The sequence below is a fragment of the Oenanthe melanoleuca genome, chromosome 4 (genome assembly GCF_029582105.1).
Source record: "Oenanthe melanoleuca isolate GR-GAL-2019-014 chromosome 4, OMel1.0, whole genome shotgun sequence".
Taxonomy (NCBI): Eukaryota; Metazoa; Chordata; class Aves; order Passeriformes; family Muscicapidae; genus Oenanthe; species Oenanthe melanoleuca.
In genome coordinates this window covers 15,950,559-15,978,415 of record NC_079337.1, presented here as the reverse complement: position 1 = coordinate 15,978,415, position 27,857 = coordinate 15,950,559, and the positions used below count along the sequence as shown (strand labels likewise).

The 27,857-nt window shown below is 43.2% G+C and overlaps 1 protein-coding gene across 7 annotated transcripts in view; it reads right to left on the bottom strand.

Moving 5' to 3' along the window:
* Positions 1–27,857, bottom strand: part of ADGRL3 (adhesion G protein-coupled receptor L3) — a 480,889-nt gene that overhangs the window by 129,739 nt on the left and 323,293 nt on the right. For all 7 annotated transcript variants that reach the window (XM_056489462.1, XM_056489463.1, XM_056489464.1 and 4 more), the window contains exon 7: positions 10,578–10,658. In XM_056489462.1, coding sequence (XP_056345437.1) covers positions 10,578–10,658 — 81 coding nt within the window. The remainder of the gene's footprint in view (positions 1–10,577; positions 10,659–27,857) is intronic.

Genomic DNA, 27,857 nt, shown 5'->3' with positions numbered 1-27,857 from the left:
CTAAAGGATTTTAAATTTCTCTATACATTACATAAAAACCTTCTTAAAATCCCCCCTCCCATTTTTTCCATCCCATCTTGCCTTCCTCTGCTCTAAGCCATGCAGCCTGCCCAACAGCCTCTCTGTGTCCATCCTCTCTGCACAGACCCTGCTGCCTCTTAGCACCCTCTGCTACTCTTTATTCCTCCCATTTTCTTCTTTACAACACACACCTCCAGCATGAGCATGCACTGGCTCTCAGAACTGAGCACTCCTTTCCCTCTCACCCCTCCATCCTGCTCTGGTCTCTGACTATGTTTTATTTTCCCAAGAAAGAGACACTTCCCAGGACAGGCACCTTAGCTCCCAGAAGGATTTTATGATCAGGTGTGTGCAACAAGGTCTAACATAAATTATTCCAGCCTTAGCTAGGAAAAGGGAATATTAACTTTCCTAAAGCCTTGTTAAGGGTCACAAGAACATGCTGCACAAGGTTTGAGCAAAAAGGACAGTGAGGAGGGAAGGCAGAGGATAAGGGAGGAAAGGTTGCTGTACTCATGATGGCAGGGTCAGAGGCTGAAGATGATGTTAAAAAGCACAAAGAGTTAGGATGCTGGCAAGCCTCTGATGGGTTTCCCAGCCCTACTTGAGGACTGCTGCTTTCAGTAGCTTTGGCAAACAGGGCTGATCTCAGCTGGGTGGACCTGCTTGCTCAGCACCCCTGGATTTAGGAGGTGAGATTAGCAGGGGATAAGCCTCACCCAGTGGATCCAGGTGCAAACCCAGCTCTGATGCACTGTTTCAAAGTGTGAGACAGTAGTACAAGGCAAATATTATCTAATATTATCTATTGTCAGGTGCCATGACCACGATAACCCAGAGAATACCTCCTGAGGACACTGTCCTGGCTGAATCACTGAGGTGCAAGGCACAGCAGGACTGAGGCAAGCTCCCACCCCATCCAGTCCTCCTCTGTGGCTGCTTCATGCCTTGGCAGCAGTATTAATGAGAAAACAGTTTTGAAAGGGGAAACTCAGTTCAGAACGTTCCTTCAGGAGAAATGCCAAGATCCTTCCCTGTTTATTTTACTTGTTGTGTAAACATTTTCATAATGCTTATCAATACAGTCTGTAGAGTGTATTTGTTAAAATAACCAGCATGGACATCAGTATCTTGCTCAGGACTCTGGTCTTTTCTCTGACTCCATACTCTGGAGCTAATGCATCACTTGCCATTTTACTTTGTGTATGGTGCTGGCCACACTGCAGGCTCTCAGTGAATCAAGCTAAATGAATGAGAAAGTACCCAACTCACATAATAGACACCAGCACTGGAAATGGTCAGGAAATGGGAATTAAGGATGAATGCTCTGTTTACATGATCCAAACACATTAAGGCGTGAGGAAGCTGTGAAATTCTTCACTGTACGTGTTTGGTAAAAGCATTCAGCTTGCTTCTGCCAGATTCCCTCTTTGCAGAACTGGTTCCAGATTCCAACTGCTGAGCAATTTTAAAGTTCAGTGAACAAATTGTTTCAATTGTTTGGTTTTCTCCCATTTTCTGTGTTAATTATTCTCAAATTCAAGCTTAGTTTTTGCTTCTAAATGTGAGCAGCAATCTGAGGAGGCTCTAATAAAGATGGTGCATGAACTTCTCCCCCCACCCCAACTTCTTCAATGCACATAACCTACCCTGCATAGTTATGGTCACAAAATATTAACATAATGTACCTCTTCCTTAGCAACAGCTATAATGTCAAGGGAATGCAGCCCATAATAATATAGCTTGATCTAGAAGCACAATAAAATATAAATAAGCTTGTTACACTTCAGTGGCACACAGGATTCCACTGTGAAGGGCCTTCATGAATTTAGAAACCTCATCTTCTTTTTACTCTCCAACACAGATCATTTAGAAGAAGATTTATGGGCACACATTCCCTTTTATTCCTGAAAATGAAATGTAATTGTTTACTCAGTAACAGTGTTATTTTGCTGCATGTCTGCTAGTAAATTTGTGGGCATAATACAGTCACACACACTCATCTGCAGAAAGCAGTGCTCATAATGAGGTAAACACGAAACCAGGACTTTGAGAGAATCTAAAGGGGAGACTGCCATGAAAGCATCCATAGCTGTGGTCATTTTCTAATGAAGAAAGCCTAAGCAATTTTTTGAAAAAAAATCAGCTGCAGTGAATTGCTACTAATTAGCATGATTAATCTATAAGCCTTTCCCTGTATCTATCTGCAAAAAGTCCAAGATCCCTGGCTGGGTAAGGGCAAAGCCTTCTTCTCGCCCCAAGTCCAGCTGTTTCTCTCCATCCTTGGAAGCTCCTTGGCCAACAGCTCCATGCTGCTGCACCCTCCTGCATGCTGGCCCTCTAACCCTTACAATTACAGCTAATCAACCTTAGTATCTGTTCTTACAGGCAGTAAGATCTTTCAAATACAGCTTCTTGTGAGTTTTCAAGGAGAACAAACTACATCAAGCCAATATGAAGGCAGCAACAAACCATTTGGAGCTGGAGGATAGCAGTCCTTCTCTTCTGAGCAAACACTGTGGTTTTCAAGCCAAATTTGCTTGGCTGAAAGTCATAAAATCTGAGAACTTTTATGAGGGAGCCAAGTTACAATCTTAGCATGGTGTTCCATAATCAGTAAATCAGTATTTAGTATGCATTTATTAAGGCTGGGATTTCCAAAAGCAGAGTGAGGTACAAAATTCACAGGTATAACTTTCCCTCTGAATAGATTTTATCACATCACTAGGATTCCTTGCAACAAACAAGACACAAAGAAAAGAATCAAAATTCAACAATCCACTTTGAGGAAATTCAGGGGACAAAACAGGTTCAAAATCCAGACATTTTATAAAGATCAGATCACTGTCTCTGGTGGAAATCTCTCATTTCCAACAATATCTGATTCAGACAAAGATGATTCCAAGAGCCAAATGCTGTAAAAAACCTGCTTACCTACAGAAAATCCCACTGCACAGCTGAAGAGCCATCAAATAAACACAAAACTCTTTGACTCAGTGCTGTCAAGAGGAGTATGTCTGAGCCTAACATGATTTGCTTGTATGGGAAATCATCTGCCTGCCTTCCTACAGCACTGTTGATAAACTTCTACAAGAACTTGGTAAACTATGTTTCTACATTTTACAGACTTCACCACTGGATAGCCCAGGTCTTTAGAAGTTGCTGTTCATAATTTGCCATTAACTAGAACACTTTTGAAATTTTTAATGTTTCATTTGTAAGGGTGATTTGCTTTCTGTGAATACAAATAGACCATACACGTACACATAGTGAAAAATAGCAGCAGCAGAAAATCACAGGCTCATAGAATAGTTTGGGTTGGAAGGGACCTTAAGGATCATCTGGTCCCAATCCTCCTGTGATCACTACACACTACAACACATTGTAACAGTGTTACATATATCATTAATAATAATAAAAAAACCCCAAATGTATGAAAGGCAATTTTGCCAACCTGATCCTTTGAATTTGAATTTTTTGGGATCCTATGTTCCACCCCCAACACAGCCACATGTTTCCAGAGGAATCCTCTAGAAAACCAGGGTTTTCATATCCTCCATCCTTCCAGGTGATGATGACACGCTTCAGTTATGTCATGGAGCCCTTCCCTAGATATGCCCCACATGACACAGCACAAGAGATGACACAACACACACCAGAGGATGCCAGCAGCATGGCTGCAGTGGCAAATCCTGACTTTCCAGGGGCTAATAAGCTCCTTGTGCCAGAGGGCTCCCACAGGAAGTGCTACCTCACATTATGTGCCTTTTTAACATCTCTGGATGTGTAAAATGAAGGCTAGTTATGCCTCTCAATCAAAGCACTGCAGACCAATCCTAGCCTCTTTCACACAGGCATATGGCTTAATCAGTGAACCTGAAATTTGATCTCTCATATGATTTATTTGCCATCTTCTCCCATTACACAAATATAAATATACCAGGCATTTTTCTGCAGCCCTGAAATGATTCAGAATTAATACCAGATGACAAAACGGACCATGTACCAGGAGGGGAAAAGTTACAGTAAAAGCTCCTTCCCATTAATGGGGCCATTCATTCATATGCCCACTATTCCACAGGGGAGCTGGACATAAATTATGTATTTGACATCTAGTTATAGACGATTATATCTGACATAATGAAGTTATAATGGAAGGAGTTTGCACATTGTTTGGTTATTAAGTGCCCATTTCTTGTCCCTGCACCAGGTGCAATGGTGATAGGCCATACAAATCATCCAGAAGAAATGCCAAAATGGGCTCCCTTACTGATAAAGCACCACACATGTTTATTAATTTAACAGCTTGTCTTATGTCTCCCCCATCTGCTCATTTAAAGCAGTTATTTGCCCTATAAATATTTCAGGAAGAGAAGTGTAGCCAAAAATTAGTCTGGCAGAAAAGGAAAAAAAAAAAGTTTGAGAAGGGTCTGATGCTGTATGCAGCACTACACTCTTTTTTCACATTGAACTGGTTCAACAGCTTTTTTTCAAGCTGGTAATAGGGCATTCACTTTAGATTAGTGATGCTTGAAGGGTGCACCACCGTGGCTGACTCTACTTTCCAGCTGTTGCCACTGTCAGGTGGGTGAAAACTTCCAGCACTGATGGCGAGTGGCGAAACTCAGTGCAGTGGAAAATGAAAGCCACTGTCAAAAGAATCTCCTGGGTGCATGTCCATGTCCATTTTGAGCTTATCAGGTCATGCAGTGGCTTCAAACGGCCTACAAAGAGCAACATTTCAAGGCATCTTTAAATCACAGTTCAGGCTGATCTCCATAGCAAATCTCCTTTACAAGGCAGTAGATAGCTGTTTAAAAAAAGCTGCTTAAAAAGTGCCCTTCTAATTTTTTTTTTTTTCCAGATAACTAAGAATAATGGAAAAGGTGTTAAATATCACTGTGACTGCTCTTCCCCCCTTCCCCAAAAATCCTTAAATATTTCCAAGTGTAAATACTTTGAACAGTTTCCACCAGCGCACAGGAGTTAGCACTCCTCCTTGAGAGACTTTGTTAGCTCCAGCTTTCAGCTAGAGCAAATGCTGCTATCTTATAAATAAACAGCAATGCCCCAAGGTGCTCCTCTGCAGTGAAAAAACACATTCCAGAGAAATCAGAGCAACAGTTCAGCACCACAGTGAAAACCAAAATGGTGCAATTAACTCTTTCTGACTGTGGAGAGCTATGGGATGCAAGGCAGGACCTCACTGATGGCAACAAGCAAACTGGAGAACTACAGGCTGGCTGCAAGATTTCCAGGAGCTCTGGCTGCTCTGGTTGTGACACTCATTAGCCCCACCCATGATATCTAATGAGAAATTAATAAATATGGAGCATGGCCCATGCTCAAAGCAGCTGCCTCCCCCAGGAACATCAATGTAATCCAGAAAGGTGGACATTTCAGTAGTGGCAGATTTTCTGAGAGCTCTGCACAAAACTGAGAAAAGTGTTGTATCAGAGCTCATCCATCCCTCCACTATTTTCAGGACCCAAACAAGCTCATGTCTGGCAATAGATTCCTGCATCCACACCTACCAGCCTGTCCAAACCCACCCCATTGCAATGTCAACCTGTTTGAAGATGTATATCCACCCTCAAATGAGGCTTCCTATTACAAGAGGAAAAAATAAAAAAAAAACCAGAACTCAAATGAAAAGCAAACAAACAGCAAAGGAACACAACAAAGAAATCTCTGTAGACAGATTCAAGAACAGTCTCTGAAACAAGGCAACTGCAAATTCACAGTACACATGAGGCTTGTAGTAATTGCAAAACTTTTCCACTGATGGTGCAGGTGTGGTGACAGTCACCTCCCTCCCACCCAGCTGGTGCAATACCAGTTACCTGCGTGCCTTTTACATGCTGCTTTCCTAAAATCCACATGGGGTAACAGAATGGTGCTGGCTTGCTGCAATGAGTGCTCTCACCCCATGCTGGAGTGAGGGGGATGCTCTAGTGGGCTCAGGGCAGCCACAAGGGGGAAGTCCTGAGAGATGCCACCCTTGAAAAAAAGGCTGAGCAAAACCAAAGTACCTGATCAAGAAAGGGCAGAACAAAAAGACATCCCAGAATTGCCTAGGGAAAAGGGAATGAGGGTCCTGAGCACAGGAGACCCCAAAGAGCATTCACTGCAGGATCCTTTCTTGGCTTAAAGGCATGAAATTAGTCACTCCCCTGGACTCTTCCACCTGAACAATGTGAGGAAAATAATACTGCCTTAGGAAGCTGGAAACACAGAGCTAACTCAGAAGGAGCAGGATGAATAAAAGCAGGACCTCTGAGAGCAGCAGGGGGGCATTGTAAAGGACTCCTGAGCACAGAGAATGCCTTCCCCAGGGAGACTCCAGAAGAACATGAAAGAGCCTGGAAACAGAAGGTGCCTGGCCACTGCTGGCTCACAGCAGAGTCCTGACCAGCACCTCTCTCACAGTGCTGGACCTGGGGAGGGAAAGGCAGGCAGGCTGGTGTCCCAGGGCCTGGTGAGCACAGGATATGTGACCCCACGTGTCAGCTTGAATCAGGGCAGGGAATGCCACTGGGGCTCGCTGCCCAGCACTGCCCTCGCTCTGGACCTGGCAAGGAGGACTGGGGCTGTGCAAGAAGCCCAGCTGTCACATCCTCCTACATCATCTGCAAAGCCATCGACCCTCTTGGGACCTTTGGGAGGCAAAAAAAATAAATAAGACGCAGAATGCATACTTACAAAAAGCCTACTCTGTTTCTGGTTTTCACTGTGCTTCTGCTGTTCAGGAAAGAGTCTCCCTCAGAGACTGTAAATGCAAAGGGGGGAAAAAATGGCAGAATGGATGCAGGTTTTGAGGAAGGAAAGCACAAAGGGACATGTTCCACTAAGATGAAAAAGAAAGGTGCAAACCCAGCAAAACCTCTGGCTCCCTGATGTGTTGTCTAAGGACTAGGGCCAGATTCTGTGTTTATGGAATATGAACCTGATAACTGAGGTTTACAGGAAAACCCCCACAGTTCCTTAACACAGTGCCAGAACAACATCCCTGGCTAGAGAAATCTGCACAGGAGTACAAGAATTTCCTGTGCCTCCCTTATTTGCTATTTATTTCTAGAACTGGGGACCAGTACAGAGTTACGCTTATCAGTTCATGTTTAGGAAATGTACTGACTTTAAGTATATCAATCTCCAAGATAACTACTCTCTGGACTTCAATTTAGAAGGAGACCTTTACAAAACATCAGCTCAGCAGGGCAGGAGAGTTTCTCAGGCTGCCTAGCTTTAAATGCCAGGCATACATTTCAACATTAATATGACTCCCCATATACATTGAAATCTGCTTCTACACAGCTTTATAAATAGTTTTAGTGCACATATTTGGTGTACTTAATTCACTTCTCTATTGTATTTTAGTACCTGGCAGAATTTGAGTATAAACATTTAATTTAATTCATTGCTATATATGATAATTCTATAAAATCCCTTTCTAAGCCAGAGTATCAGTGTCACTCTCATCTGTGAAACTCCTTGCTATTGTTAGTAACCATTTTTAAACACAGGTTTAATCTTTAGTCTATGGTATCACAAGCTAAGGTCTCAGCTAAGCCCAGAATTACTCTGCACAAAGGTGTAAACACTTGCATAAAAATCACGTAGTCACATCCAAATTGTTGGATTGAAAGGAGGTGTAAAAACAGCAGTTAACAGTGATTCATATATGGAACTAATTTTGCAACAGCCTTGAATTAAAAAGCGGGTGGGGACTAAGGAGTGTCTTGATGAGAAATGCTGATTCAAGGCTTCATTTCCATTCAGTGATGTACAGTGTCATTACTGGGTGGCTGCACAGAGCAGTGGCTCAGAGTAATTACCCTGTAATGCACAGTGACACTAATGTACTAGTAAACTACTGCAGTTTATACTCCATTCACCACCAGCGTCAGGACTCTGAAAGGCAGGTAGAAATCCCCTGCATGCATAAACAATGTGTGTAAATGTCACCAGTGATAAAATTTTTAAAAAGGAGAGGGAAGAGGCAGTTACAAATAAATCTGTCAGCTGAGAATTGCAACTGCATAGACCCACAGGAGCACTAAAGCTGTATCTTTTTTTGATATTACAGGAAGAGAAGATGCTTCTCTTAAAGCATACTACCCAGGTTCTATTTCCAATTGTTACAATTAGAACTGTATGGTGGCTGCTTCTTTTTGCCACTCTAAGTGCAAGGTTGGCCTGCACCAGGTGTCCAGCTTAGTGCAAGGGGAAGCATGGAGCGGAAATGCAGAGCATTGAAGGAGTAGCCAGAAGCATTAGTGGTTTATGCTGACTGTTACAATGCTGCTCTGGTTTTAGAGATCCAGCTACAGGAAATGTGGAGGAACACAAGCTTAAGGACAGGTGTTTTTGACTCCTTTGTTTAAAACAAGTCTTACAGTTACGGGATGAAGCTTGGAACAAGACCCAAGCATGTCCTAAGGTGTCAGGAAAAGTAGACAAACAAAAAGGAATCATAAGCCTAATATATTCAGGGGGAAAAAAAGTGTTCCAATAATCTAATGGATTTTGGATGCTGAGGCTAGCAATGAGGCAGCAGAGCTACACGTCCCACATCCCAGGGCCAGAGGAAAGCCTTGCTCTTCCCCCAGGAGCCAGTACCAATTACTGTGTTTGTGTCAGACCCTACTCACCAGCTAAGAGACTGATGCCTCCAGAGCTGGCCTTCTCTCTGGCCCTTTCCTATTAAGTTACACAAGAGCCTTCAAGTCCTTTTACCAGCCCACAGCAGCAGTAGTATCAGCCCTTCACCATGAAGAGCTTCTTGTTTAAGATCTCTCAGCTAAGGGGGTGGAGGCCCTGGTGAAAGCAGTCAGTGCAGCAGTTCATGCTGGATAAACTCTATTTTGCCCTCTCTGCAAGCACTGCAACTGTTCTGCCTGACCCACTTTGCCCTGCTCCTGGTGGCACTGCCATTTATCTTGCTGAGGTAGCTCTGCCCCCATGAAGGGCAGATCACTGAAGTTTTGTTAGTCTTTAGCTCTTTCAGCTTGGAGAAAGCAGGACACAGGTTCTCTGCCTGCTGCTGTTCCAGCACCCTTCAATCTTCCACAGTCTGTTTAGATGCCAAGGCAAGGATTTACACTGATTTTATACTGACCTATTCAGTAAGCTCTGATTCATCACCTCAATGACAGACTAGAGCAAGAAGGTCCTGCAAGTCATAACTGTCTCTGCCTCACTAGAGTGCTCTGCTATAAAAGCAAGGTAGTAAATTTTAACACAGAATGGGAGGTTTTCAAATGACTTCGAAGAAGCTGATGATCTCAAATGTACATGTCAAATCCCAGGGTAGCTCACTTAAAGCTGAATGGAGGTTGTGGACTGCCAGGAGATTGCACACAACTAGCCTGACTCATGGCAAGATCAGATTTGGAGAGAGGACTGTGAATCTGGCATCCTCACACCACCCAGCACATGGCTCCACTTCTCATTTTTCAATTAAGAGCAGTTAGAGAAATATGTGCAGGCACAAACACACACCAACAGCCTTACAGAATTGTGGCAGAATGGTGACAATCACCACACAGGTAATTTGGTACTCTTTCTGCCTCTGTAGCACCCTTTGAAGAGTGGGAAAAGGGGAAAAAATTACAAACATAAGGTGTAGAATATCTCCATGCTATTACTTTGGCTGTTCTCTTCCTCCCCTTCTCTTTTTCCACAACATTCCCTGGGTTTGATGTTCATATACACTTGCAAGAAATCCTTTCATGTTCCTGTAAGATTTTCTCTTTCCCTTTCCAAGAATAGATATTTACTTCAATATCATACCTGAATATTGACCAGCCTAACCAAAAGGAGCAAAGGGAGGTGTAAGAAGTCTGCACCACCATATATGTTTGCTTTGGGGACAAGTTTATTTTCCCAGGCCTCAAGGGCAAGCACTGGGGGCTCAGCACTAGGAAATGATCCTCCAAGTGGGGCAGAGAAATCAAAGGCTTGCATACATACTGCTTTATTTGCACCATTCAAGACAGGCACCTGTCTTAGCAGGGCAATTCTGGACTTCCTCTGTACATACTGGCTACTAGCATCGCTCCCAAGGACATTCAGCCCACCTAAAATGAGTCATCCTCTATAATGAACATCTCCTCAGCAAGTCTAGAAAAAAACCCCTCAAGCAACAGCAATGAGGACAGAATCCAGGCTTGAACAAGTGTACAACCCATTCTGTACCCTTTACTCACCTGAGGGGCAGCTGAAATCTGCCCTTTTGCATTCTGTGCCTTTGCACTGCCATTAGGAAGGAGAGGTGCAAGACACAAGGCAGGACCTAAGGTGTACCTGTCCCTGCAGGAGTAAACTAGAGAGCAAACCCCCCTGTGAAGTGATGGGATGTTCAAAGCTATGTAATGGGACACATGGGACAGGTCATCTCACACACGTCTCTCCTGCAGGAATTGATTTTCTCCCCAGAGTGTCCTCGGATGGAGGTGACAGCTTAGCCACAGAGGCTCAGTGATCAAGTGAGTGATATCCAGCCAGCTTGTGGCTGGTTGGGATGCAAGTGAATGGAGACTGTCCCCCTGACTCACCCTTGGATGGCGGTCTCTCCAGATCCGAATCCAGGTGGATCGGTGGGGCAATGTAGGAAACCTGCCCGTGGTGAGCCTGCCCTGTGGACAAATAAGTGGTTTAGTTCTGCTGTTTCCTGCAGAGATCTATCAGGGCTATAGTCAAATACACAGCATTTGGATCAAAAAAAGGTTTCATATATTCTGTTCTGTGTGTTTTTCACAATGAACTTCCATTATGTGAGGCACCTGGTGACAAGTTGAAACCACTTCCATCTCTCACTTATTCCTTGCAGACACAGGTACTCTGCTGAACTTTAGTTACACCTGCTTTACCACTATTACATATACTTTACACCATGTTCTCCTGAAACATGTTCTCTCTCTTCTCTTTCTCTCTATGTATATGCTATGGAAGAGAACCCAATTTCACACAATCCCATCCAATCTGTTAATCTCACTTTAAGAGGGAAACAAGCATTCCTATGCCACAGCCATTTTTGAAGGAAGCATGGTATGAAGCACAATCCCACCTGTTTGTCCCACCTGCAGGAGACACACATCATTTTTCAGAGCTCAGCCCTGCTTTCACATGAGTGGAAGATTTTTTGGCTCCCAACATCATCATGCAGTTTCTCAGCTGCTAAAGACTCAATCCTTCTCCAGCAATTTGGAGGTAGCTATATCGAGAAACTTCTATTTATAATAAAAACCGTTTTTTTTATAATTCATCTATTTACTGTATCAATTTACAGGGTTGTTAATCTTTTCTTCTAAACATGGAAAGTTAATGACACATAGATTATGATAACAGTTAGAGTAACCTTCCCATTTCAAGTAATATTCGTTCTGCAATAAAAGCAGTTGATTCCTCTTAAGAGACACATTCCAAATAATTAATACAGCTCCCTGTTGACACTTGCTGTTGTTGCTCCAAGCAATTTCCAAGCTAGCGTCACAGGCAGAGGAGCAGCGGTGCACTCTTCAGGCTTCTTTGTAATGACATCCAGGAATACCACGAGCACAGTATGCTGGTGCACATAATATCTTGAAAACATCTCTTCAGGGAGATAAAATATTAATGAGAAAGGGGAAAGAAAAAAAAAAAAAACCAGAAGTGTGTCTGAATGTGCAGGTTATATTTACTGCTTTACACTGAGGATGACTCAGATAATTTGCATTATTAGCCATTACAACAACTGGACGTAATTCAGGTTTAAAATCTAGAGACACATCATAAATTCTGTATTTGCTTTTAAGTGCTTTAACATGGGAAATCTGCTTCAGGCAAACCCATAGCAAATAACAAGTTGCTCTGCTTTCCTCTTCTCGTTTACATGTTAAAAATCCATTTGATGTCATTAGTGAGTAAAAATCATCATTTAATAGCTGCTCGGTTCTGCAGCAGAAACAGACAGTCTGCTCTCACTCCAAGCTGCTCAGTGTGCAGGATGATCAGTGCCCTTATAACCACAGAACAGTCTCCTCATTTGCTGCATCAAAGATACCACTGAAATGTAAAATAGCTGAGCTTGGCAGGAAACTCTGGAAATCACCTAGCCCAGCTCAAGGGCAGCAAGAGCCCACAGCAAGTGTCCAATCTGATTTCCAGTATCTCTAAGAATGAAGACTCCACAATCTCTTTGGGCAATCTGTACCAGTGCTTTGCCACCCTCATAGGAAAAAAAAATAGAGAAGCTTTTCCACTATCTGCCTTTAAGAAGAGCCTGGTTCCATCTTCTTTATTCCCTGTCATCATGCACTTATATACATCAGTAAGATCCCTTGGATGATCTGGTCCAGGCTGGATACTCACAGCTTTTCAGCCCATCCCCACAAAGAGATGCTGCAATCCCTTTATCATCATTATGGTCCTTTGCTGGACTTGCTCTGGGCACACTGCTGACACATGGGGTTTTTTTTTTTGGTTTGGTTTGTTTTTTAATCACCTGGTCTTCCTGGGGGCAAACCAAAGAAAAGAATGATTCTGGAAGCTTAAAGGGCTAGGCAGGAGTAAAGAAGATACATCCACATTATATGAAAGACTGAAAAACATCTGTTTAGAAATTCATTACAATTCAGTAATAACTATGGAAGTTTATTATTGCTTTATTAAGGCTTTTACTTTATATGGAAGAAGCAGTAGCATCAAGTGCTCTCTAGTGATAAATGAAACAAGTTGCAGAAAGCTTTTATCTATTTGCTGCTGATGTAAAACACAGTAGTTCCCCCCCCCCCAAAAAAAAATCAAACTTCTGTTACTACTACTACTACTAAAAAAACAGACTTCTGTTACACTGCACACTTCTTCCAATGCTAATAAATCAAACTTTGGGTTTTAATATTCCTTCTCCAAAAAAAGCAATGCAAACAATTGTTGTGATTCATTTTCTGGGCATGAATGCCTGCTCACTTGCTCTTCAGAATCTTCAGCCTGTTCACACTGGAGAAACAAAGGGTCTCCACTGTTACCTTATAAATCTTTTTAATCAACAGAATCACATTTTTGCTTTGGTTCTACTCTTATTGCCTATACATTTGTGCTTTGGTTTTACTATTTACTACTGACCTTTGAGACAAATTGAGAGAAGGGAGGTAAGGGGGAGGTGTCTGAAGCAAGGCCTGGCAATGGGACTGGTACACAAGCACATGGTCTTCTTGGCTATAATGGCATTAAAAGTGCTGCCACTCACTCAGTTAAAAACCAAATTTTACCCAAAAGGTTTTGAGACTGATATCACTGGTACAGCTGAAGTGGAACCCAAAGACTGACAGAATGAGCTTTCCCAAGCAAGGCAGATTCCCAGTCCTTGTGGGGTGAGTTTTGCAGTTTCAGATTTTCAGATGCTTACTGCAAGTCCCAGCTCTAGGAAAAAGGGACTCCTATCTCCCTCTCCTCAGTTCCAGCTGCTATAGAAAAGCACTTTAAAAGATGGATGTTGAGAGCCTTAGGAAAAAAAAAAAAAAAAAACTAAAAAAAAAAATAAAAAGGTAAGAAATAAAAGGCAGAAACACTCCAGCACTCCACACCTGTCTCTCCAATCCTTCAGCTGTTTTCTCTGCACATTGAGTCTGAGCTGACAGTGGTGCAGGAAAAAGAAAGACTTCTGACAAAATACCAAAGGTCAAGATGTCTCTGTTGCTGATGGGAAGTTGAATGTTCCTCATATCAGAACAGCTTGCATGGCCTTCTCCCAATCCCACCCTGCCTATAACCATCTGCTCTTTCTGCAGCCAGCTCCCAGGTAAAAAAGTAAACAGCAATCACGTGTAATCATCAAAGTAATGTTTGATGAAGTTACCATACCTACCAGCTCAGGTTCTGTTCCATTTCCTTTATCCCTCTCTCCTGGAGATGCCTGCACCCATGTGAGGGCTGATGCTGGAAGACAGCTGTGCATCATCCCTGACCTGCTTTTCTGCATCACAACACAGGGATGCAGGTCTGGCCAACACTGCCTAAATATCAACACCATCTCAGGTGAGACAGGGCAAACAGCAGGTGTGGCACAGGCAGCCACAAACCAGCAATCTTCACAGCACCCAGGCCACCTGCATGTGCTGTGACAACATGAAAAAAACACTCTATGTTTGGCAGAAACAATTTTGGGAGCAGCAATATGGATATGACCTTGGAAGTCTATCTGGTGACATGCCTTCCTCAGGTAGAGGAAATGAGAAAGATGTTTGTGAATTAGAAAAAGTGCTTGACTGGCCATTATTTTCAGGTCTGACACATGAGAGACACAAAGCATTTTAAAAAGCCAATAACTTAGAAAAACAAAGATAATGTTTTGTGAAGACTGAAGGAAACACAATAGCTTAGCCTAAGGGATTTTTTTTAAACTGGTTTTTTTTTTAAAGTGATCTGGATGCTCATAGACAGAAAACAAACATCCACATCTTCAAAAATCTGCCCCTAAGTGATTTAGTCATCTACAGATGCAATGATATAAAACTAAAGAAAAAAATCTGTAAATGCATGGACTAACCAAGAAAAGTAGCAACAAAGAACTCTCATCTATGTATCTATTAAAACCACTTCCTCCTGATCCTTTTTGGAAGCATACCCACTGTTTGTAGCACCTGAGAGGGCAGGCTTTCCTCCTGATCCTGGGCCAAATTTCCAGTGCTGGTGACATTAGATTTTTCTAGAGTACAATGCCTGTTGTCACATGTGCACATGGGAAACTTTTCTGCCTGGCCACTGCTCATTTTCTGCCTGAGATTTTCCAGTGCACTACCAAAGAGATAACCTGAATAGCAAACATAAGGCTGAAAGATTCAAATCCCCATTTATATCAGGCTAAAAATAAGACTTTTTTAAACATTTGATGACTCCTCTCCATGGCCCTGGTGACACCATGAAGATAAATAACCACAGTCACTGAAAGGATGGCTCTCCCTTTTCCCTGCTGCTCCTTTGCTCAGTGCCCATGGTGGGTATGGACAGTCATGCACCTCAAATGCAGTTCTGCCCCACACCTGACTCAGATCCAGCACCAGGAAATCCATTTTTTTAAACAAACATGCTTCAGACTCTTTGTTCTCAGGGGATGAGAGTCCCCTTTCTTTGCTGTCCTTATCCAGAGGCGATCACTGCAACACATTTTTTTGCTGTCATGTCAGATTACTCAGATTTCCACCCATTTTCCAGCCTCTTTTAGCATTCTTTTGTCTTCCACTGGTTCACCAGTTCCCAAGATCCTTTTTAGACAACCTAGTCAGCACTTCATGCGGAGGATTTAATTTAATTTCGTGCTGGTATCTCTGATGACCCGTGTTCCCAGGTACTGCCTCTCCTACACCCTTTCTTGTCTGCAGCTCTGAAAGCAGGCACTTCCATGAATTTAATCCCTCATCTGTTACTCCATTTGCTTGGATCATCAATTAGTTAATACCCACAAAACCACACATCCATTCCTGAGCCTTTGATTTCAGTTCTTCACATATTTTTACTTTTTTTTTTTTATTAATAACAGTAGGATGGACACATACTAGGTATGCAAAATGCATATTCTGAGGAAAGTATTAGAAAACATAATGACAATTTTACTAACATCTCTATAGATAAAATATTCTTTACATGCTGTGGCTTTTTGTCCCCCATGTAACTGGAAAAAAAAAATAAAAGCAGTCCAGTTTGTCTGTGATGATCTGATCTATAAAATACAACATTACTTTTTGGGCACATTTATGTAATTCTGTAAATGTTAACAGGATTTTTTAAAAATCCAATTTATTATCTAGCAAGAGACTACATTCACTTTGGTGGAGTGCAGCTTCTAGGATCACTATTCTCATCCTCTTTAATTTTCAAAACTAGTTAATTTTTTTCTTGTCCTTTTGGCTCTCCTCATGAGTCTTTTTGAATCCCATAATATGTAGGCACACACAAAAACATATGAAAAGAGAAATTAAAAAGCTGGTGGGCTTGTTAACAAACTCTTTTGACATGCCATTAAACAAATTTAATTCAGACCTATTACTCTGCATATATTCAGACTTCTCCTGGCAGCCTTTTTTTCTGCCTTTCATTTACAAAACACCATTCCCTCACTGCCCACCCTTTTCCATTTTGCATTAAAAGCTTTCTTTTTAAATAAAGCTTTTATAAAGCCATTCTCTTCCTCCGACATGTCAGAGTTAGCACGGATTCTGTCCACTGCTTCATTTATTCATGGCCTTTTATGGAGCCTCTCTCTTTCATCTGCACATCTCTCTTTCATCTCCCAGTGCCCTTTTAACTCCTTAGGGCAGCAGCGACTCACGCGCTCCCTCTTCTTCCCTCGCTCCCACGGTCACTTCCCTGCCCTTCCCTGGAAGCTGTGGGTGCCTCTGCATACAAGAAAAACCCTCTTTTCCAAGAGGAACTCTCTGGCTACATTATCTCTGCTCTCTCGCCGTTTTGCCCCTTGTATTTCATACTGGGAACCACGGCCAGCTCAAAGCCACTGCAGCAGGAAGAGGCAGGGTACCTGCAGTGTGGCTTCCAGGAGGGACAGCTGGCTCCTGGTCACATCTGCCTGCTGGAAACACCAACACCAGCAGCCTCAGTGGGATACAGCTGAATTTCCCAGTACTTCAGGCTCAGTCAAGGCAGCTGCCAAATGGCAAAGAAGACCTTGGATGCGAGGAAGGAAGCTCAGTGAGGAATGGGGGGAAAGGGGTAAACTGGGAAGATGTTTTTAGCTAAACCCCTGTCACACATGCATCTCATGTTGTAGAGTAAATGCAAATCCAAAAGCAGCATCTGGCAGTGCACTGCATGAGCAGAGGTTGGGCTAGACTCTTCTGAGGCAGTACTATTCCTCTTTTTAATTTGTCACAACAGCCCCAGCCATGAAAGAAGGAAATCAAAATGACCATTTTTGATGGCCAAGCTGTCCCTCATGTGACAGCCATTCCCTGAGAGGACCAAGGCTGGGTTTGAGCTGCAGGAGAAAATAGGGACAAAAATAATGCCAAAGGAACTGGTTAAAAACTGAGTATTATAGCAAGTAAAACAACTGGAAGCTTTTCACTAGTGGCAGATATGTATTTCCCAAGGAGTATTTAGGACTCAAAAACTCACGCTCCAGCTGAAGTCAGAGGTGAATGAGCTTCTTCAAGTCACACCAAGATTCCTTGTTTGGATGTGTGATCATTGTAATTTGTGTTTTTAGATGAACCACATCCTTCTGTTAATCAAAACATTTGATTTAGCAGCACCTTGGCTCCAGTGATGCTCTGCATCCTGCAGTGCACATCCCAAAATCTACACTGTGGTACAAGAGCCTGGTATAAAGGCTGGGAAGGAAGAACAACTAAAAAACCTGGGAAATATTTCACACGTGCCATGATAATTAAACTGTGTTGAAGATCTCCTGCCTTCCCCCTCCCATTACACGGCAGCACATCCAGGAAGGCTGCACCCAGGCCTGGCTTTCCCCAGTGCCCAAAGCAGGAACCTGACCTCCAGGGCCGCACATTTTCTGAGCTTGTCTCCCCAAAGGCTTGCCCAGCAGGCTAAAGAAACATGACACGTTGAATTTTTCCTCCCCTCCCAGATGTGCTTGCTGTGCTATGAAATACAACTTATCAGTCCCCTGTGCTGAAAAACTTGGGAGAGAAGGAGGATTTTGGTGCAGAGGAAGCAGAGGGATTTGGAGCAAGGCAGTCCTCAGACCCCTGGAGCAGATGACAAGTACTGGTCACAAACCACCCAGAGCAGGTTTAGCAATGGCAAATACAGCAAAGCCCAGAGAGATTCTTTTAGCCACCTCTTGGAGACTGAATCTGATATGAGGAGCTCTGTGCCAGCTCCTGCTGTCCCTAATCTACTCTTGTCCCAAAAGTCAAACAGGATGTTTCCAACCTCCTTAGTGGGTCAAGCCCAGCCTGTTCTACCTCAGGTGTGCCTGAAAAGACTCAGGATGGAGAAGTTCAGGGAAAATCCAGCCAAAGCCATTCAGTCTATCTCCTGCAGATGCAAAATCATTCCTTATACTACTTTGAAAGGTATCTCCTTGGGGCTGTCCACCTCACACTATCAGATGCTGAGCAGCAGATATCATAAGATTTTGCTTTAGTTTTCCCTTTTTTCAGGAAGGAAGGAATATTGCTCTTTCTTTTCTCCCCCATCTCTTTCAGCTGGGTGCAGCTCTTAACAAAGGTTGCAGCCCCATGCTAGCTGAACCATTTCAGAGCAGTCTCCTCTCCCCTGTGACATGGCCAGGCACTTCCATCCCCTCTCTTGGAGCAGATCTGGGAATTAATGCAAGCACAGAGCGAGGTGGAGCAGATCTGATGGAAAATGCCCCACTGAAAACAATAATTACTAGTTTTCCACTGGCTCAATGAGCAGAACCAATTCAGGCTGCTGTGGCAGCAGTGCCAGATCTGAAGCATAGGAAAGGGCAAAAATAAAAGAGGCAGGGGTGGGATGGAGACAGCTATCAGTTTAACATAAAGCCACACCTGGGAACAGTAGTGGCATTGTTTCTGGACGACCCCTCCACCCCTACATCAGACTCTCTCCTTGCCCCAGGGAGACTCCCACCAATTGCAACCCTCCTCCACTGCCTTTCAGACAGCTTTAAATTCACCTGCCAGCATAATTTAGAGAGCAACTCCAGGTCAGGGGGTATAATGAAAGCCAAATGCATTACAGCACACAACTCCTCACAGGCAGAGTTTGGGACACAGCCCTGTCATTCTCTTGCTTATGCCACTCTTGTTGATGCAGAAAGGGGAGCAGTGGGGGAGAAGAAGAAATCAGGCAGTAGCTCTTGCCATGCTGAGCTTAAATTTCAGTGGCAAAGCATCCAGGGGGGTTGTCAGAGGAATCAGCTGAGGTGCTGGATTACGAGGTAGGAGACACGTCCAGAGCAGACAGGTAGAGCTGTGAGTCACCAGCCTGGAGACGGTAATTGAAGTGTCTCGTGGCTTCAGATACTGTGTGATGTGGTCCAAGAATTTGTCACTCTTGCCTGCCTCCATTTGTGATAGCCTATAGCAGATGTCCCCTCCAATTTTGTCTTTCTTTTCCAGCCTTCATATCTCTGTGTGTGTAGCACAATCTCCATCCCCACATTGTGCCTCCCCACTACTGCCTGTACTTTGCTGTGAGCCCCCATTTCACCACAGGCCTGATTCCCTGCCTCTCTACCTGCATCCTCCTGTCCAGCCTAATCAGCTACATCTTCCATTGCTATGTGGCCAGCACACCATGCAAACCTTGAATCTCATCTCCCATGGGTTTCTGTGACTATTCCTGACTGGGACTGCAGCCCAGAAAGGGCTGTCAGACAGCGAAGCATTAAAGCATCCTCTTCATTACAGGTATTTTTAATCAACTGCTCTCATTAAGGAAGAGCCAAGAGATGAGTAATCTGTTTTTGGAGTGGGTCAGTGCACCCTAACTGCATTTAATCACTTCTTTTGATCTGCAGCAGGAGCCCTGAGGCAGGCAGTGCTGCTGCCTGGCCCTGCATTCCTGCCTGCTGCCAAGCCTCAGCACTGTGCAGCAGGACACTGCAAGAGGGGACAGACTCATCTCAAAGGGAGTGATCAAGCAGCAAACGAGATTATCACAACACGATTTGATGAAGAAATGAAACAAGAGTGGCTATTTTCTCTGTGACCTGAAAGAACAGGAATCTAAGCCATCTTGTATTTTCCTTTTTTCTTTTCTTCTTTCTTATCTTTCAAGATAATATAAGGTATTTCTCAGCATGAAGGACATGACTGCCTGCAGAGAGATTTTGACAACTCCCCTCTGAGTGCTAAAATGCTGTCAGCTGAAAAACTGAGCTGTTTGGGCAAATTGATCCAACTCTGACAGACTTCCTCTCTGTTTTCATGTTTTCTCTCTCAATCAAAAGCCTCCTAAAGAATCCATGTTTTCAGTTCAATGTCAGGGGAAGGGGGAGAAGAGAGGAGATTGTCTGCTTTTGCTGCACTGTTCATCATTAACCTAGCTGGATGGAGAAAACTGAGAGGAAGAGGAAGGTCTCAGAAGTCTCTTGCATCTCCCCATTGCACACAGACACAGGATCTCAACACAACAGTTTCCCTAATTCACATATAGAAACTGCATATGGACTTTCTGACTGTCACTGAGGCAGAGTCAATATGGTTTGGGTGCATGGACAGCACAGGAAGCTGAACTTATAGTCCTGAGTTTATCTCCAGTGCCAATAACAGGCAAACTGCTGGATCAGCCATCCGAAAAAAGCCTTACTGGATTTTTTTTTTTTTTTTAAATAATCATTAGGAATCATCTTCCCCTTCCTCAGCCCAAAGAAAATGAAATCAAAGCATTTTTAAACCTTGTCCCTAGCTGTGAATATATCTGTAACCTTTCTGCATCAGTGACAATTCTGAATACAATTTCTGATGGCCAAATCCTGGGAGCACTCTTACCACTTTATAGCAAAGATTAAGCATGCTTCTGTCACAATCAGTAAAAGAGCATCTTTTTCCACCACCTCAGTTGGGAACTCCAGAAATCTCCAGTCCTCTAAAGTGAAGCAATGCCAAGCAGCCCAAAAGTGCTTTGCAAAGACAATTTGGTACTTTGTTGTTTTTGCACTCTTTTCACCTTTGCATATAACACAGTTTTATAACCTGGTGACTGCTGTTGTTACTTACAGGGTCCTTCTCCAGTTTCTTGAGCTAAATATCAAAACATTGTGATGTTTATTTTTTCATCTTTACCCGTCTGAGGAAGTCCATGCTCAATGTAGCAAATTTTTTTTTAAAGACTTGTGAAGCAGAATAGATTCAAAGACATTTTAGGTCTGTAACTTACAAATTTTACTTATGGTGAAGTCAGCTATGGACTTTATAAGCTTCATTGTGTCCCTTTTCATTGCTTTACAAAGTCAGGAATGACACAGAAGATTTTATTGTCTGCTCCCCTCATGCTGTCATCCTACAGTTACTTATTTCCTTGTGACCAGGGAATGAGAAGTTTGCAATGGGTCAGAAACTGCACCAGCTCACAGACTTCTGAATAACTGTGCACAGAACACAGGTTCATACAGCAAACATGTACAGACCAGATGCTTCATACAAGGTCAAATAAAATTTTTCAGCATCAGATATTCTGTATTTGGGACCTACATTCCTTAAGACCCTTCAAGCATATCTCAGGATTATTCTTATCTTAGTTCCCATGATGTTACTGTAGGCCTTTGGATGACAGTTTTGATTATAAGTTTGTACTCTGCCTAGAACAATAAGATCCTGATTGGTACTCCTTGAATAGCACAAATTAATTCTCTCCTGAGCCTCCTTCACCCTGTATGAATCATGCTGGATGTCTGCCCTGTGCAAGGGCAGCAGACAGGTCTGCTGGGGCACTGCTCTGTCTGCCAGCACTGGGGCAAGGGTCCCCAAGGCACTGCCAAATTTCCTGATCCCAAGGATCTAGCTGCATATGTGCAGGGAAGAGGCTGTTACACTACATGGCTGCTGATGTGCCTGCCAGACCCCCCAAAAGACTACAGGAAACATGCAGCATGACTGAAAATCAGACCACAGAGGCTGAAAAGTACACCCAAAAGGTTGTGTGTTTCAGCCCAGCTGAAAACTCTTTCAGCTTGTTCTGCTCCAGGCTCCTGCTCCTTGCAGTGAAATATGCTGCTATAAACTTAATAGACAGCTTTAGTTTAGAGTATTTTCCTTTACAACAGACAACATTCAAATTGTCCCTAGTCATACATTCCATCACCTCTGAAACACAATCACTCAGTATCTCAAAGCAAGAGAAATATTTTCTTCCCTTTAGACTACAGCCCTTCAGCTGCTTTAATGAATAGACAGATTTACATATTCATACATACTAGCCCTGACCATCACTTCCCCTAACAGGTTAACCCTTAACTTTGCATTTAGGTTTCTTAAATGATCTCTTGACTGAAGAACTGACAAATTCAAGCTTCAATTATCTGGACAACCTGGCCTCTATCAGGGACACGAACCTCTTTCTTCACCCTCTTGTCAGCTAAGCAAGAAAGGAAGAACACCCATATTTCTGATTAGATATCTGACCCATGTGGGATTCCAACTTCTACAGAATTAGCTTCACACTGAGCACCAGTAATGACCACCTCATTGTTTAGGAGCCCAGCATGGATGCTTTTTTTACCTGGATCAGAGAAAGGATAGAGCAACCCTGTTTAATCCTTCTTTTGTAGGGTTATATCTCCTAGCATTCAGTGGCTTTGGGGACACCCAGAGGCAGGTATGATTTCTGGGTTGGCACCCTGGGACTGAATGCAGTCTCAGTAATATCAGCCATTCCAGCTCTGATTGACATGATAGTTTCAAGTAACACTGGTTGAATAGCTTGGTGACCACTACAGCAAGAATTCTGTGTACACAAACATCTGATAAAGGAATATTTGTTTTCAGTAACTTGCACTACAAACAAGCCCACTTGCTGCAGAGGGATTCTTATGCAGTATAATCTGCTTAAAGAAAATAAATAGAAGAAATAAAGACAGAAAAATTCCAGTGTGGAAGTACTTATGACCCCACCATGGCAGTGATATTTTCAGTATAAATTCAACTTGTTAAATCTAGCCCTAAGTCCTCAAGCAAGCCAGCTGAATACTGGGCAAGCCTCATCCAAATGTTCACCTCCCTTCCCCAGCCCCTGTGGATGGAGGGGAGCACCACTGAGGAAGGTGGCTGGGCTGCTCCCTTTGCCAGTCATTTCAAAGTGTGTTAAAGCTCCTTGGCACAGGTGACTTCTTTGTGCAGGACTTCAAGCTCTCATTGTGCTTTCCCTCTAGGGATGTCCTAATTAGAGATGGGGTTTCCTTCTCAAGTTACTGGATTTCAGCAATCGCTGTTATTTCCAGGCAAATCAAACAGGAGCAAAGACAGACAGAGAGAAAGAAAAAAGGTGGGAAAAAGGTCCTTGGAGGGGAGAGGGAAGGGAGCCATACCCTGATGCATCCACAAAAAGGACAAGAATACCTTCACAGCAGCTTAGAGACCTTGGCATCCAATCCTGTATCCCTATGATCAGGGAGAAAAGTCCTCTGAAAGCTTTTCCTTTGCAAGACACCCCAGCCAAAAATCAACAATTAGTTTCCTAAAGAAGAGAAGCCACATTGGAAGCTGCCTGTTATTTGACACAAAGTTGCCTTTCTGCTCAGGATAAGCAGAGATTTAAAAAACACTGAAAGATTTTCATTAAGGCATGGGAACAAAAGAAGAAAGAAAAAGTGGAGGGCAGCAAAGTATCTGTGCTGTGGATTGAGGGCAAGTACCTACACTTTCTGCTTCATAAGATGGATGAGCAGGGCTGCAGGTTGTCCCCAGGTACTGCAGTCAAGCTGATTACAAAGGTTACAAATGACTGGAACAAGCTTAGAGCACCCAGGACAGCTAAGAAAAAAACCACATGTGAAAAAGCCTCATTTTTCAGGTGTTTGGAATGACATTCCTCAAAAGTCCGTGCTGGGAAGACATTTCACACTCAGTCTCAAGCCTGTACAAGCCAGGAGCAGCACCCCTAAATTCTGTGATTACATTTTAAACCAAAGGAAAATAAAACCCACAAGAAATAATAAATATTATAGATTTAGGCTTTTATTTGCTGTGCCTCAAAGTCTTCAGGACCTATACTTTAAAGCTTCTCTTTCCACTTAAAAAAATGCAAGATTATTTTTATACTTTTCAACGGAACTGAAAATCCTGTGATCACAGAGACTCTGGATAATCCATCCCTGAGCTCAACAACGCAGTCACTAGCACTGACAGCCCTGAAGTTATACATGAAAACTGTCTTTGAGAAAATTTATATATTCTGGAGGGCATTTGGAAAATGAAAGCAGAACACAGTCCCAGAAGCCCAAAGTCCTGGTGATCTGGTAACAAAGTCAGGCTGTTGGACTTGGCACTGGAGCAGATGAGCACTCCTGTGCTCTGTCCTACCAGCTATGCTGGGATAACCTCTCAAGGAGGTTAGTGATGAGTTGGGAATCATGAGAACATCACTGCACAGCCAGAACACCTGGGCAGCTGCAGTGTGCCCGGATTCAGGGCACCCTGAACCACAGCCACACACAGGACACACACACAGAGCTGCTGAGACAGCTTGAGGTGCTCAGCAGGAGAAATCATATTTGAAACAGAGAGTCAGGTTTTGATTAAACTGGCAATTAAGCAAGCAAGGAGCATCATGCCCTGCAGCTGCAGAGATGACAAGACACAGACCAATTCCTCTGGTGGTGCAAATGGCTGCAGCTTTGCTGCCTTCAGCAGGGCTGCACTTTTCCATGTGAGCTGTGCAGCCAGCCCTCTCCAGCCTCTGACAGGACTGTGATATAAACAGTAGTGAACTGGATTCCGAAGGAAGAAGCCATGGTGCAGGGAGGTGAAAACTGACACTTCACAGGGATTTGCAAGACAGCAATGGGCCACCAGCAGCAGCCATCTTCTGTGTTGGCTTCCTCTCTCAAGGTGCTGGTGGACTCTTTTATTAGGGGCAGCTGGAAAAAAGGCAGCCAAGCAGATACCTGGTGCTAATCTCTGCCCACCAGAAGCTGGCAAGGGTCTTCAAGCCTGCTGATAAAGTTTAGCCCATTTGTGACCAGAAGCTTTTCTGAACTAATGTAATACTCTTCAGTGAACTGATGCATCTTACATTTTCAATGGGCACAGGACAAAGGAGACTTAGAAATTCTTTTATAATCTCCCCAAGTCAATGATCATCTACCAAAATGTAATTGAATAGGAGGTCTCCAAGATGAAGAATTTAGGATCATTTTAGGTCAGCAGTCCTGCTGCTCGAATCTTAGCTAAGAAAATTGTCAGAGACAAATTAATGCATTGGAAACATCAGAACTGATCAGTATGTTTAACCAAAGGATAGGCTGCTGACAGTGATTGTGTAGACAAACTTTGATATCAGCAAAACCTTTGTGCTCTGGTCCGCATCTAGTTTCAGACCAAAGGTCCAGAATTCAATTTAAAACACTATGAATGCAGCACTAACATGCACAGAGAAAAGCAGGAGATAACCTTACTGTGGGGTGCAATGAAATGAGAAAATATCGTGCCTGTCTGAAGATGACTTAGATGACTGGGTAACAGCAAGCATCCAAGCACTCAGGTGAGACTGTGGCTGGAGGAGGAGGACCACACAATACAAAGCTGAAAGGCAAGCTCTTAGAATGGCAGAAAATTCAGAAAGAAATTCAGCCCAGCTGAAGAAGATGCAGGGACTGGATCCATTCCTGTCTCTTATTCAGAGATACTCTGGAAAGGCACCAAGGGTGATTTTTAACCTAAGTCCTCTGTGCTCAGCTCTCACAAAAAAGGCTGTACTGACAGTTAACTCCACTGGCCACCTCTCTGTCATGCCTCTACTCCTGGCATGTGACATTTTCCTGCTTTTCCTGCGTGTTTCAGCTCCCTTTGCTGGTTTGCTCTTAGCTCAACCATCAGAAAACCTGGCACATGATGCACTCCCTGCTAAATGCCAACCCCTCCATCCCAGCCAGGAGCTGAATCTCAGCCCGTGCATCTAGCAACACAGATGAAACACAGAGCTTCATCTCAGCAGATAAATAAACACTGGGCAATCCTAGTTAACTCTGGGTATCAAACACAGCCAGGGTGAGGCACAGAGGTCTGTTCCTCCTGCACAGCTAAGGCGCTGGTTTTTATAGAGACAAATATATCACCGCTGGGCACAGTTACAAAACGTATCCTAACGTGAGATTTATGGAGATAAAGACTCCCTCCCAGAAGTGCAAATAAGTAAATCACCCAGTAATTTGCTTGGCACGCTTGCTCCTTTTTCTCCCGAGGCAAAATGCAGGACGTGTGATCCATCTCATTACCCAGCGGTCAGCGAGCCTAAGACTCCTTGGTCAGTTCAGCAAGCACTGCACAGTCTGTCCAAAAATTCCCACTTGCAGATCAAAGCTATGGGAAAGGGCAGAGTATGAAACAGACATGATATAGCTAAAGGGGTAGCTAGAAAAGGAGGGGAATATTCCTTGTTACACCCCCTCTAGGTAGATAATCCACAGCTGTCCTGCTCTGTCTAAAAATGCAATGAGTCGAGGATACAAGGCTCAAATCAACAGCACATCCTTCTGGAAAGGCTGAGGGGCCATAATGTCAGTCCATACCAGAAAAAAAACCAGGTCAGAAGAGCCTGTTCACCAAAGGAAATTATGATGTGCAAGATCTATTTATATTATGACCTGGAAGAAAAGACTGAAATTTATAAAGGATTGTGACTTTCAAACAATATTGACTCAAGGGCCATCAAACCTTTCATTTCAATAGAACTGCATTTCTTCTTTCTTTTTTTTTTTTCCCTTGGGTAATACTAAAATGTTGTATGTTTAAATGTACAGTTTTCTACATCTAATCCCCAGGGTGGTATAAAAAACATCAACCTTAATAGAGAAGGAGGAGGCTGAGAGCAGCAATGCTCCAACTATCTGCCACCTGGCCAAGTCTTCTCCAGCCTGCAAAAATCTGTCTGAATTTCCATCAGGCTGATGCTCTTTCCTCTTCAAAGCCATGTCTGTACTTGGAAACATCAGAACTGAGTCTGTGCTTCACTAAAAGCTGTAGGAACTTTGCCTGGTTCTGGAACCTCTCCATTCCCTCACAATCTTGCTGCCCCACTTTGGTCTGGTCTAGGCTTTTCTCCTCTCCTGCTAAGCCTGGTATTATCCATCTGATGCTGTCTGACAGAGCCAAGGACCTTCACTGCTCTGCCAAAGCCCAAGTAGTCTTGCCTAGAAAAGAGGATCCTATCAGACAGAAAATAGATAAAGGGATAGGAATATACCAATTCCCTATATTGCATTTGGACTGATGTGCAAAATCAAATTAATTAGATCTTGATGTCGAGTCAGGGGAGCCTATCAAATGTTTGTATCTATCAGAACATGTGAATTGCCTGGGACAGCTTCATCCAAGGAGAAAAAAGCCTTCCTCTGTCCCTGTCTTCCATGAGAACAAATGTGTATTTAGCATGAAAATCCTACTTTTTCAAATACATCTCATCAACACACAAGTATCTATCTATTTATACATCTAAAGCATGCTCAGCACTACTGTCAATAGTGCTCCCTGCAGCAGCAGCTTCAGACAAGTCTGCACTCAGTGTTTGATTTCAGATACAAGAAGATGAACAGCAAACAGGCCTAAATAAACATCTCAGAGATGCAGGCATGGCTTCTACCAAGCCAGCAGCCACCTCACCACACTTCTCAGGTGCCTGAGAACCTCCTCTTAAAGTGAGGCAAGTTTTTCTGGGGAAGAGCTGCTTCCTGGGGACATGGCCACTGACTCCAGGTTGCTAAAATTCAGGAACAGGGCTAAGCTTGACCTTGAAGCCCATGCAAAAAGCACCAGTGTTTTTCAAAAAGTTATGGAACTAGGTATATAAAAATCCAGGGAGACACGACAAATTTTTTTCTTTAATGCTCTGGAACTGCCTAAAATGTTTTCTTTTTTAATAATGGGATCCAGTTTTGAGGCATTCAGTACAACAATTTTTATGTTGTTAATAAACACATTTGCCTAATGAATATCTCTTGGTAAGCTTGCCTGTAATTCAGAAAACCCAAGTGTAGCCAAGATAAAAATATGCACATACTAAAAGCTCAAATTGAAGAGGAAAAAAAAAATCAATTCAAAGTTAAATTACCCATCTTAAATTTCAGTATAAAGGCTACTAGAAATACTGAGCTCTTGAACTTCAATTAATCTCTAGCAATTAAGCCAGAAGGGAAAAAGATTCTTCAGAGTACCAGGAAGAGAGGGAAAAAA